Source organism: Malus sylvestris, chromosome 10, assembly GCF_916048215.2.
Source record: "Malus sylvestris chromosome 10, drMalSylv7.2, whole genome shotgun sequence".
Lineage (NCBI taxonomy): Eukaryota > Viridiplantae > Streptophyta > Magnoliopsida > Rosales > Rosaceae > Malus > Malus sylvestris.
The window spans coordinates 38,767,132-38,779,725 of NC_062269.1; the positions used below are offsets into that span (position 1 = coordinate 38,767,132).

The window sequence follows — 12,594 nt, forward strand, 5'->3', positions numbered from 1 at the left end:
TTCTTTCTTCACTAATGGACGCCATGCACTAGGCTCTCACGTGAACTTGATATTTTGGATTCTAGTTTCTTCCTAACTGGATTAGTTAGTTTGGTAACAATATGTTTGGATGAGGGAAATAAACTTGGAATTTAGGTAAAAGTCAGAATTTATAAATTGACATACACCAATTCCCTTGTTTGGATTCATAAAGATAGAAATTTAGAATTTTCGCGTGGAAAAAAAACTTGGAATTTGGGGCCTTCAAATCCCAAGTTTAAATTTCATGTAAACATGTGTCATTTTCCAATTTCTATGATTGAGAGTTTAGAAATAACAAATTCTGTATTAAATTCCATTGTTCTTTTAGGTTAACCAAACAAGAAAATTCACAAATACTAAAAATTAAAATTCCATCATTTCAATTTTTGTCATTTTAAAATTCCTTAGTAATCTTAATCTTAAACTTCTTCAGCCAAACATAGTGTAAGAGAAAAAGGATTTTGGTTTGTTCTCTCCCAGACTTACCTACGCGGGATTCAAAGATTGTAGGCTTAGATCTTTGGTGCTCCCAAGAAGCCCAAAGTCCACTATAATCTTGATTCCACACATGCACGATAATCTTCTGTGATCGTCCACACCACAATCCATTTAGCAAGTCCGGACACGTAGTTTGGGCTCATTTTAATATGTATTATAGTTAGCATGGTTTGTCTATGATGCAATGTCGTGACAAAGCTTGAAATGGTGAATATGCATAGGCTTGTACAGGCCTGGCACAATTATACGTACACATGTTCTTCCCATAAATTATTACTTTATTAGCATGGCATGATTGTAAATATTTTTTATTTTGCACCTTTCCGTGTATTTAATCTTGGCTCGAGGTATTTCATGGACAATCGGGCTTTGAGACGTTATTGGGCTTGCATGTGACATTTTTGGACCACCAATCACGGTTAAAGGGTATTTTTCTTCATTTGTAAGTGAAAGATCTTTAGGTTCGATTCTCACCAAAGACGAATTCGAACGAAATTATTTGGCTGATCGACTGTGAGGCTTGGCCAAATCTCCACCTCTTAGTGTAGATAATATCGTATGTATTAAAAAACAAAATTATTATTGACACTCCAAAAAACTCGTAACCCAAGCTAAGTTCTAGTATGCTTCAGTGCACAACACATATAATATAACTATAAGCCATGGGTTAACATGGGATCAAATCCAAAAGTTAGCTGATTATGTATTTATGAAAGTTTAAGAGGAGAAAAGTTCTAGCTCAGTAGTATTACTAGTTTCCGAGTTCGAATCTATCTTCATACATGAATTAAAAACAAAATAACAAGACAATAAAATAGTTTATGATGAAGGAGGCATTACCTTAACTAATTTTCAATTAAATATGTGTTGTTGATCTGCCCACTTGATCCTCATAAGTAATGGGAACGAACATGGGAGCATGATCAACTTTGACAAAAGATAAAAAATAAATAAAAAAAACTATAGATGTTAGAAGTAAAGGAGTAGTTTGCCTTCCACGTTGGATCTTTCATGGCCTTTCACTTTTCACTTGGTTGAACTGCTCTGCATCTACAATCATATAAAACATAGAGCAAGTCTCAGTCAAAAAATCACTAATGAGTAGTAAGCCACAAACAACTTTGAATCCTTCATCCCAAAACTGGACCCAAACTGAATTATTTGTATCATAACACATCAGAAATATAAGTGTCAGTGAAGGCGAATCCGGTTAGGATTCTCTTTCTTCCTGGGGTTAGGCTAGGTTTATTGTCCTAGTTCATTTGTATACTTGGACTCCAAGTCATAGACTTTTATATTGATGCAACAATACAATCATTATTCACATACTTCTACAATAAGATTCCCTCACAATAGGCTATTTCAGTTTACCTCACTTCTTCTAACTACTACAAATATTAACCCTAATTCGGTCACATATTAAAATTGACAATTTAACATGATAACACATATGACAAAACTTCGAATAGGAAAAACACAATGCATAAATATGATGATATGATACAGGTGCACGTCAAACAGACAAGTAGTTTCGCCAATCACTTGCTTGACCTTGTTACAACATAATTTGCTATGTGCATGCCCATTATCATACACAACCAATTTTTGAACAAGATAGAGAAAGAGTGCAATTATTGTATTATACTTACCTTGAACATTGTCGTAACTGTGGAAATTGTGCAACGAGCTGTATCGTTGAAAGTTATGGTGATTTTGCCCTTGGTTCATCGCCTGCCTCTGTGCGTTCACAGGATGGTGCTGTTGTTGTTGTGGTTGACGATGATGATAAGGTGAATTACGGTCATCATGTCTTTGAGTAATAGTTGATCTCCTGTGGCCTTCCAAAGAAAAATCACCAAAATTTGGGCCAATTTGAGGTGCCCCTACCAAGCCTAATGCTCTTTGCTGTTCTTGCCCAACAGAAGGGTCAAAAACCACTTGACCTCTTCCATGCACATTTATATGAGGCCCTATATTAGGGAGTCCTTCAAATTGCATAAGCCTTTGGTACTGAAACGTAGGGCTGGACATCAAACCGACTGACCCAAAGTGTTCTGAAGAAGAACCGAGGCCAACTACTCTTCGTTGGTCTGGTGCTTCTTGCTTGACCAAAACAACTCCATGATGAAAGCCTCTCCCTTGCCCTAATACTTGTTGCCCTTGTGACATTTCAGTGGCCTCATGCCCTTGTAATAGATTAGTATAAGTGCCATTAGTAGAACCATCAATTGCTAAACTTTGATTAGCATAACCATAATTCAGAGAACCTCCATATATAGGTATCACTCCTTCCACATCATCTGCGATATTGCCACTATTGTTATTATTCTCTTGGCCCAAAGCAAGTGGCTCCTCCTCCGTTGTGGATGCAGCCAAGGCCAAAGCCTTTTGTTCTTCATTCAATGCGTTCCTAAGCAGTTCATTCTCTCTCTCTAATTTTCTGTACTTTCCTAGAGGTCCGTTCACAGGGTCTTGGTTCCACATATAGGCTTCCCATATGAAAGATTGTACGGCCGTACCCCTGTGATTTTGGTCTTCTAGTTGCTTAAGCAACTTTGTCATGTTGCTAACGCCAAATATTCTGTGCACTGCTTTAAAATCTTCATCTTTGTTTGTGAAGTAAGGAGCCATAACGCAATCCTCTTCGCACCTCTTCCTTTGGTGTCGGCATGCCGCACATGCATGGCGGCCAGCAACTGGTTCCCCTGCAGAACTACTGCTACCCATTGACATACTTATATAATAAACCTGCACAAATATTAGCTTCGAGTATGTCAAATCTTTATTTTGTTACAGAAGAAAGAGAAAAAGAGAAAGAAAAGCACGTGAGAGAAAGACCAGCAGGGTGAAAGCCGTATATATACAGGGGAGGAAGAAGACGAAGAGCAGAGGGTGTTGTAGTGAAGAATGAATCACGAAGGCAGTGGTGAAATTAGGTTAAGACTTTTTATATGTATACTTCAAGCCAAAATCTATTTGTACCAAAAAATCTACCCCTATGTGTAATTTGGTAAAAAAATCCACGGCAATTATAATTCATTTATTTACATCCTATTCCGTATCTATCATAAGATTTTCTTGAATCTCACCTACCTACAATCCTTATATATCAAGCTAATCATAGTCGTTTATGTTATTGCCAAAAAATTATTTGTTGATCATTGATCAACGGGTGATATTCATTCTTGAAATTTAATGAGATTTCACCATTGGATAAATAGCAAGACGATTCAATCGTCAATTCTTTTGTATTAGGGTAAGTGTTATGTACAACATAGGATTTTATCAGTATGGCTGGTCATAATCTATAGTCATAATGTTTTGATATGCTTGCCAATATAGAAGACAATGAGTATAAGTTCTTCTTTTATATTTTACTAGGTTATAATAAGGTTTACCAATTTTTATTTTTATTTTTTCAAGAGAAAGTCTAAAGCCCAACAAGAGAGAGCCTAAAGATGTTGGAGTATAAGAACGAGTCAATAAGGCAGACTAGGCAGTGGTAAAATTAGGGTAAGATTTTTATATATTTACTTCAAGCCAAAATCTATATGTAAAAAAAATCTCCCTTAATTGATTTTATGTGAAAAAATCTACCGCTAATTAGAACTCAGTTACGTGTGCTTTTATTCCGTATCTACCATAAGATTATCTGAAAATTTTACTTACACATAATCCTTATGTATTAAGCTAATTATAGCCGTTCGTTTTATCAACCTAAAATCTTATTTATCAACGATAAACGGGTGGTATTTATCCTCGTAATCTAATAAAATTTCATCGTCTTATAACGAGCGAAATTAAGCAATCAATCGCCTACCTTTTGGTATTTATCCCTATAACGAGCGAAATTAAGTAATCAATCGCCTACCCTATATATATAACATTGTATTTGATCTGAATGTGAGGTCATAATCTATAGTCGTAATATTATGATCCCATAAAGAAGAAGACAATGGGTATGTGAATTCTTCCATTATAATTTGTTAATAGGTTATTGTCCGGCTTAACTAGTATCCCATCAAATTTAATCATATAATCTGCTAAAACTGAATATCATGCAGGTGGTCTTCTACTATAGTGGTAGAGATGAGTGTTTTTCTTGCACCACGATGGGAGTTCGAACCTCGTCGACTCTCTGATCTAACATCTAATCTAACAAATATATCATTTGACAAAAAAAAAAAAAATTGAATATTATATTTAAAAGTAGGAGAAATTAGACATAAAGTCAAAATTATATTTTGAAAAGAGACAAAAAAATTATGTATTTCATAGAAGGATGAAATTTATCCATATGGCACGTAATATCATAATTATTAACTTAAATTTAATTGCCTTTGTATTTATAATTTTACCCCTCTGTGTTTGACCATGAGTTTCTATCTCCTTATTTTTCTTTCTCTCCTCTTTTTTCTTCAGTATTTCTCTCTTTTTTGTTCTCCTCCTTCTTCATACCTCTCTGTTTATCTCTCTCTCCTCCTTTGCCATTCTCTCCCCCTACTTCTTCTTCATAATTCGCTTTCCTCCTCTTTTTCTGCGTATTGTTCTCTAGATTTTAACAGTGTTTGTTCTTTTACGAGAACCATTGGATTTTTTATTTTAGATTTTTTATTGTAGTATTTTGTTTTTTGAAGTATTTGATTTCGAGGTTTCGATGGTTTGGATGCATTTGAAATTGATCTTGCATAAATATTGGAATTTTGAAACAAATCTTGCAATAGTGCTGAAATTTTAAGACTGATCTGTTGCAAGTTATATATTAGTTAAAATGTAAATAATAATTTATTGTCCCACATTGGTAAAGTACATATGTAATACCAATTGTAACTCATATATATACTCCACTTTGGAGATTAATGAATATATAAGAAATTCCCAAATATTGTCATATATATTTTTGGTATTTACCATGTTTAGTTTAATATGGCATCAGAGCAGTTCGCTCTTGGTGACCTGTGTGCTTTAATTTTGTGCCCACATTTTTCGTGATTTCCTTCGTAAAAAATAAAATAAAATAAAAAAGTGAAATAGTGTCGCGCTACAGTACAGTGCGTGAACAGCGGTCTGCTTTGTGAACAGTGGTCCTTTACAGTATCGTAAATAGTGATTGCTACAGTGTCGTGAATAGTCTCTGCTACAATGCCGTAAACAATGTCTCTGCTACAGTATTCTAGTAAATTGTTTTCATTCCGCTGCGTATCTTTTGTGCTTTTATTGTTCGTGATTTTGTTCAATGACTCAATATAATCATAGTGTTGTTATGTATCTTGGTGGAACAAATAAATGGATAATTGATATTGAGGCCACTGATCATGTGACTAGTGACCCTAGAGTGTTTGATGAGTTATGTGACTATGTTCGTGATCCGTATATTACTAGTGCAAATGGAGCACAATCCCATGTGAAGGGTGAAGACACTATCTCTCTGACTCCAACCTTATCACTGGTCCATGCTTTACTTGTTCTTGATGTTAAGTGCAATATTTTATCGGTAGGAAAACTTCTTGATATCTTATATTGTTCTGCTCACTTCTACCCTACGTATTGTTATTTTCAAGATATTCATACTCAGAAGATAATTGGTCATGGTAAAAGAATAGGGGGTTTGTACATCTTGACTATAGAGGATATTGTTGTTTCTGATTCAAATAATCATCAAGTTTTAAGTGCTAAAGTGGATGACAGACATCAAATTTGGTTGTGATATCGACGATTGGGACATCCATCATTTAGTTATATGAAACATCTATTTCCTTCTTTGTTTCGCACTTGTAGTGATTCAGAGTTCAAGTGTGAAACATGTGTCATGGCTAAGAGTCATCGTGCTTCATTTCCTGTAAGTGATTCTAAAGCTACTTTACCATTTGATTTGATACATTCTGATGTGTGGGGTCTGGCGAAGGTTACTTCTAATGGATTCCGTTGGTTTGTTACTTTTATTGATGATTGTACCCAGTTAACTTGGGTGTTCTTGATGAAGTTAAGGTCTTCAGGTCTGATAACGAATGAGAATATGTGAATCACACTTTGGCATGTTTTTTTCGTGATCATGGTATTATTCACCAAACGACTACTCCGTTTACACCCCAACAAAATGGTGTGTCCGAACGGAAGAATCGTCAAATAATAGAGGTTGCTTACTCATTGATGTTGGATAAATGTGTTCCTAATCATTTGTGGGGTCATGCTATTTTGGCTGCTGTGTATTTGATCAATCGTGTTCCAAGTAGGGTTCTTGATTTTCAGACACCGTTCGATGTGCAACAAAAACATGTTTCTCTTGTTTCTGTATCAAAGCTTCCTCCGAAAATGTTTGGGTGTATTGCATATGAGCATGTCTACTCTCATCAGCGGAGTAAACTTGATGCATGTGCTTTCTGGTGTGTCTTTATTGGGTATGCTAACAATAAAAAAGGCTGTAAGTGTTATCATCTTTCGACTCAAAAAACTTATATTACCATGGATGTCACCTTCCATGAGGAAGCCCTCTTCCGACTCTCCATTTCAGGGAGAGAGGGGGAGTGAAGTGTATATTCGAAAAGATGGTATGGATGATATGTCACAGGCAGAGTTGGGAAAATAACCTATTATGTTGCGTGATACTAATCAGTCAGTTACAGATAGTGATCGGTCACCTGTTATTCCTAGAACTATTTCTACTGACGACAGATCAGATGTGCCTAGCGAGTTACATGTTAGTATGTCTGACGAATTACTTTCTGATGATCGGTTGCCTGCTGCTGATATGTCTAATGAGCTGCCTGATGATGGTTCGTCCAGTGATGATTCTTCTAGCAGTTTGGTACAAGATGGTGGCATACATGAGGTAAATTCTGACGATTCTTCTACTTATCAGTTGCCTTCACGAGCTAATCGTGGAAAACCTAAAGTACAATATGAGGCTGATATGCATGCCAAAGCCAAATATCCTATCAAAATTATGTGTCTACTCATCGTTTGTCCAAACCATATGCATCTTACATATGTCAGCTATCTAGTGTATCAATTCCAACAAAATTGCAAGATACTTTGTCTGACCCTAAGTGGGTTAATGCCATGAAAGTTGAGATGGAAGCTTTGGAAAAGAATTCTACTTGGGATTTGGTTCCTTTACCAAATGGGAAGAAAGCCATTAGATGTAGATGAGTGTTTACTATTAAGCACAAAACAGATGGTTCTATTGATCGGTATAAAACCAGATTAATTGCTAATGGTTATACTCAAACCTATGGGGTGGACTATCAGGAGACCTTTTCTCCCATTGCCAAACTTAATATTGTGCATGTTCTTATGTCCTTATCAGCAAACCAGGATTGGTCTCTGTTGTAGTTTGATGTTAAGAATGTTTTCCTTCATAGTGATCTTAAGGAGGAAGTGTATATGGATCTCTCACTTGGTATTGGAACATCTCCTGGAAAAATGTGTTGTATGCAGGTTACGAAATGCCTTGTATGGTTTGAAACAATCTCCTAGAACGTGGTTTGGGAGGTTTACAAGTTCAATGAAGAAGTTTGGGTATATCCAGAGTCATTCAGATCATACTTTGTTTCTAAAGCGACAAAATTGTAAGCTAATTGCATTGATTATTTATGTTGATGACATGATAATGACTGGTGATGATCAGAAAGAGATACAACGCCTTCAAAAGTACCTAGCTATTGAGTTTGAGATGAAAGAATTGGGTGAATTGAAGTATTTTCTTGGAATCGAGGTTGCACGATCCAAGCATGGTATTTTTCTGTCTCAATGGAAATATGTTCTTGATTTGTTAGCTGAAACATGTATGTTAGATTGCAAACCTGTTGATACTCCGATTGAGCAGAATCATCGTCTGGGCTTATTTCCAGATCAAGTTCATACTTATAAGGAACGGTATCAGAGGCTTGTGGGGAGATTAATTTATTTGTCTCACACTCGCCCTGACATTGCTTATGCAATTAGTGTGGTAAGTCAGTTTATGCACTCACCTAGTGAAACTCATATGGATACAATAACCTTTATTTTGAGGTACTTGAAGATGGCTCATGGCAGAGGCCCGGTTTTCTCCAGGAATGGTCATTTGAATGTCGAAGGGTATACAGATGCAAATTGGGCAGGTTCTATCACTGATCGGCGATCTACATCTGGATACTTTACGTTTGTGGGTGGTAATTTAGTTACTTGGAGAAGCAAGAAACAAAAAGTGATGGCTAGGTCAAGTGCAGAAGTTAAGTTTCATGGTATGTCTCATGGTGTATGTGAGTTGTTGTGGTTGAAAAAATTATTGAGAGATTTTAGGTTTAAACCCAAAGGTGGTATGAAACTTCATTGTGATAACAAGGCTACTATTGAGATTGCTCATAATCCAGTGCAACATGATCGAACAAAACATGTGGAGGTTGATCGACATTTCATTAATGAAAAATTGGATGCTGGAATTATTATGTTTCCGTTTGTGAGATCTAAAGATCAACTTGCTGATGCTCTTACTAAGGTTGTGTCTAATGGTGTGTTTTCCAACTCACTTGACAAGTTGGGCATGCGTGACATCTTTGCACCAACTTGAGAGGGAATGTTGCGAGTTATATATTAGTTAAAGTGTAAATAGTAGTTTATTGTTCCACATTGGTGAAATACATATGTAATACCAATTGTAACTCCTATATATACTCCACTTTGGAGATTAATGAATATATAATAAATTCCCAAATATTGTCATATATATTTCTAGTATTTACCATGTTTAGTTTAATATTGGTATTTACCATGTTTAGTTTAATATGATCTTGCATAAGTACATGAATTTTGAAATTGATCTTGCAAAATTGTTGGAATTTTGAAACTGATCTTGCACAACTACTAGAATTTAAAACTAATTTTGGAGAAATTATTTTTACGTATCTAAAATCAGTTTGTAGTTTTTATAGATGGTGTGGTTTTCGACAAGTCTGTTGGGGGTTTAGTTGGAATTTAAAAATTTTGGTTTGCTTGTTCTTTTTTTCTAGGTTTGTTGGGGTTTGAGGTTTGTTGAGTCCTTACATGATGACATGGGTTCGAACTCCGTGTTTTTTTTTTGTCAATCGAACTCCGTGTTGACTAATCTAATATATAATCTAGCAAAATTTATCGTTTGATAAAAAAAAAAAAAATTAAAAAAAAAAACAAATGTATTTAGCTTCCTTATGTGTCTTTAAATGAAAATATTACGGGTGTAACCTTCAAAAGCCAATTTGAAAAATAAAAAATAAACCTCTAAAAGAAATAATCGTAAGTTTGGAAACAGTGCAGGGCCTTCGGACTATGAATCCCGGATGTTTGTACTTTGGACTGAGATAGGCATACAAATGGATGGAGGGTGGCTTTCTTGGCCTGCCTTAGCTTGGGTAATCCAAACCTAACCAAATCAAACATGGTCATTGATCCAGCAGGGTCAAGAACAAGAGAAAGTATAGCAATCAATTTTTCCATTTTTTAATTTCCAACTGAATCAAAACCCTAAATAATTTGCATTAGAAATTACAAAACCCAATTACTTTTTCAAAAATCATTATTTGCCTCCTCTTAGGACACATGGGTACGTATATTCTCCCCTGACTTGAAATCCCAAAACATTTGTCTTCCTCAGCTGTATATTCCCTAACCATGAATATTAAGCCACCACTACTTCCACTAAGATACGAATTACCAGCATTGACATTCTTAGCTAGCATTCATATAAGAAATGGTATTAACTTATTTATGTTTGTTTGTGAGAATGTGGTGTTATAATTTAATATTTCCACAATTTGTTGAGAACCCGGGTAAAGAACCCATAAGAAACATCGATATGGTAAATATTTGTTTTTGTGAAATTTTAAAATCTAAACTTTGATATTAATTTTAGTGTTTGTAATTGTTAATTACACTGGATTGATGTTGCATTATCTTATATGAACCTTTTCTCAAGACCAATTGTTTATTCTGAAAATAAAACTGCTGTGTACGTGGTGGGAATTGCAATTCAACTTTCTGACTTCTATTACTTATAAGCTTTTTAGTATCCCAAAACAATTAATTTAGATCGTGCTTCCTCTTATTAATTAAATGTATAACGTAAGAGTCGTCCAAGTTTGGATTGTGTTTCCTCTTATTTGAAGTAAAACATATCCTAATTTAGTGCAAATGCAAATATGTTTAACAAGTAGTCAATGCAAAACTAATCAAGTTAGGTAGGTGCTTCTCAATTTCCAAGGAGGATGTATCCATGATTCGCGGATTAACAATAACAACGATTAATAATGCATAGATTGGTTTATAAAATGAAAATTGATCTCAACATGGCCTTCCACGTGAGAATGTTCGGCCGCTTTCATATAGATAATCCTATCTAGCTAGTTTAGGGTTGGTTCTTAGATTAATTGAACAAACGATATTAACTACACTAATGAGGAGAGACGTGAGTTTACTTCACAATGAGCTAGCAATAATGTGGTTCAGATTTGTCTTTGGCAAGAATCAAACCTAAGACTTTTCACTTACAAGTGAAGAGCACTGACGTAGACACACCAAAGGCTACGGTGGGCTGAAGCACATGAAGGATTTGTGGCAATATGTATATATATTTTAGTGTATAGTCTAATATAACAGGCAAAAAAAAGTTCAAGAAGAATTATTTTTAATGAAAAACTAGCCTAGTGAGTATTTATCACAACTAAAAATATAAAAATTACTATGGAAATTGTTTTGTCATTTTGTTTAAGATAATTATGCTTTAATTCAGTGGGCTTTATATTATTTCCAATCAATTTTTTGTTAAGATTGCCTTTACTTCTACTTTCATTGTTTTGCTTTGTGTTGTGTGGTTATAATTGAGATCTCAAGTTTTCTATCTTTTTCTTGTGTTTGCATCTAAATATATGCAAATTTGGATGATTCATTCTATTTTTGCAGTTTGTAATTGTGAAGCTTATTGAGTTCATGCCAAGTAAATTTTAAGTATACAAATACAAAAGTTAAACTTAAATTTTTGCATACGATACGTATATAGAAAAAAAAATTCATCTTTTTAGGGTCATTTTTTTAGCTAGCCCCCCATAAAAAAATTCTGACTCCGCCTTTTAGTAAGTAGGAATATCACTGAGTTATAGGACTAAGTGACCTTAGATTAATTGTATTAGTTTTTCTAGTTGGCTTCATATTCATCTGATATTAGATCATGAAATTACTTTTTGTGAGGAGATTGTGTCGGTCACCGAGTGTCTCGTTTCTTTGAAAGATAGAAGAATTTTATTGGCTACGGATAGAAATGTTTATATCAGGATTAATTTAGGAGAAATTTTACAGTGTGCTAGGAATACGGTCTGGTACAGTAAGAGTAATAATATAATTGTCTAAAATTTTTATTTTTCAAGCTTCCAATCAATTATATTCGTACACTTGATGTATGGAACTGTTTTCCCGACATAAATTTCTCCTTAAGCCAGAGATTAACCGACATATCAAACACACTCCACGAAAAACTCTCATGTGTCGTGCTGCAAAACGTGCATAATTAACTTGAAATTAAACATGTTGTAGTAGTAACATGACGAAAAATAAAGATGTATAATTTTCAGCACTATGAGACTCATTGCACCATCCCAACTCTTGATAAGTAAAAAACGTCATCTGGATGAGAAATAAAACCCACAATGGATCGAACACAAATAGACTTTTCCAGCAACATTCGAAATCAAAGGCATTTTCTATCTCTCACTCACTCTCCAACTCCAAATTTTCTGTGCCAATTTAGAAATAAGTTAAGCATGTTTAATTTGGTCTTCAAATGTACATAGGATATTTATATATTGGTAAATCATGTGCACCAAGATGAAGCATTTAAGCTTATCATGGTGTGTATTTACTACATGCACGTTAGCATTTAGTGAAGGCTGTTGGCGCATTTTTTGCTAAGACACACATACCCATTTCATGTTGCATATTAGACTAATACACCCCATTTATTGTAATCATGTGCGAGTGCAACATAAAAAAAAACTTACTCAGAGCCTTGCTTCCAATTGGGGTGGAAGGTACTAACTGAATGGTGGAGTTACTGTTTAATAATTAGCATGG

The 12,594-nt window shown here is 34.8% G+C and overlaps 1 protein-coding gene and 1 long non-coding RNA gene across 2 annotated transcripts; both read right to left on the reverse strand.

Annotated features, from left to right (window-relative positions):
• Window positions 1-1,202: 1,202 nt before the first annotated feature.
• Window positions 1,203-2,319, reverse strand: LOC126584847 (uncharacterized). The gene is made up of 2 exons (XR_007610133.1): window positions 2,169-2,319; window positions 1,203-1,569 (listed from the first exon to the last, which is right to left on the reverse strand). It is a non-coding gene; the product is annotated as an uncharacterized LOC126584847 (long non-coding RNA).
• A 4-nt stretch (window positions 2,320-2,323) lies between these two features.
• On the reverse strand, window positions 2,324-3,246 carry LOC126584550 (LOB domain-containing protein 2-like). Its single transcript, XM_050248896.1, has 2 exons — window positions 2,564-3,246; window positions 2,324-2,357 (listed from the first exon to the last, which is right to left on the reverse strand). Exons 1-2 carry the CDS (start codon window positions 3,244-3,246, stop codon window positions 2,324-2,326), a joined length of 717 nt encoding a protein of 238 aa, XP_050104853.1.
• Between the last annotated feature and the right edge of the window lie 9,348 nt (window positions 3,247-12,594).

Excerpts from the sequence above, each read along its gene's own strand:
- LOC126584550 (XM_050248896.1), bottom strand. The coding sequence starts at position 3,246 with ATGGGTAGCAGTAGTTCTGCAGGGGAACCAGTTGCTGGCCGCCATGCA. Across the intron at positions 2,358-2,563 it reads TCTTCTTCAGAACACTTTGG|GCCACAGGAGATCAACTATT; the intron begins GTCAGTCGGTTT and ends TTTCTTTGGAAG.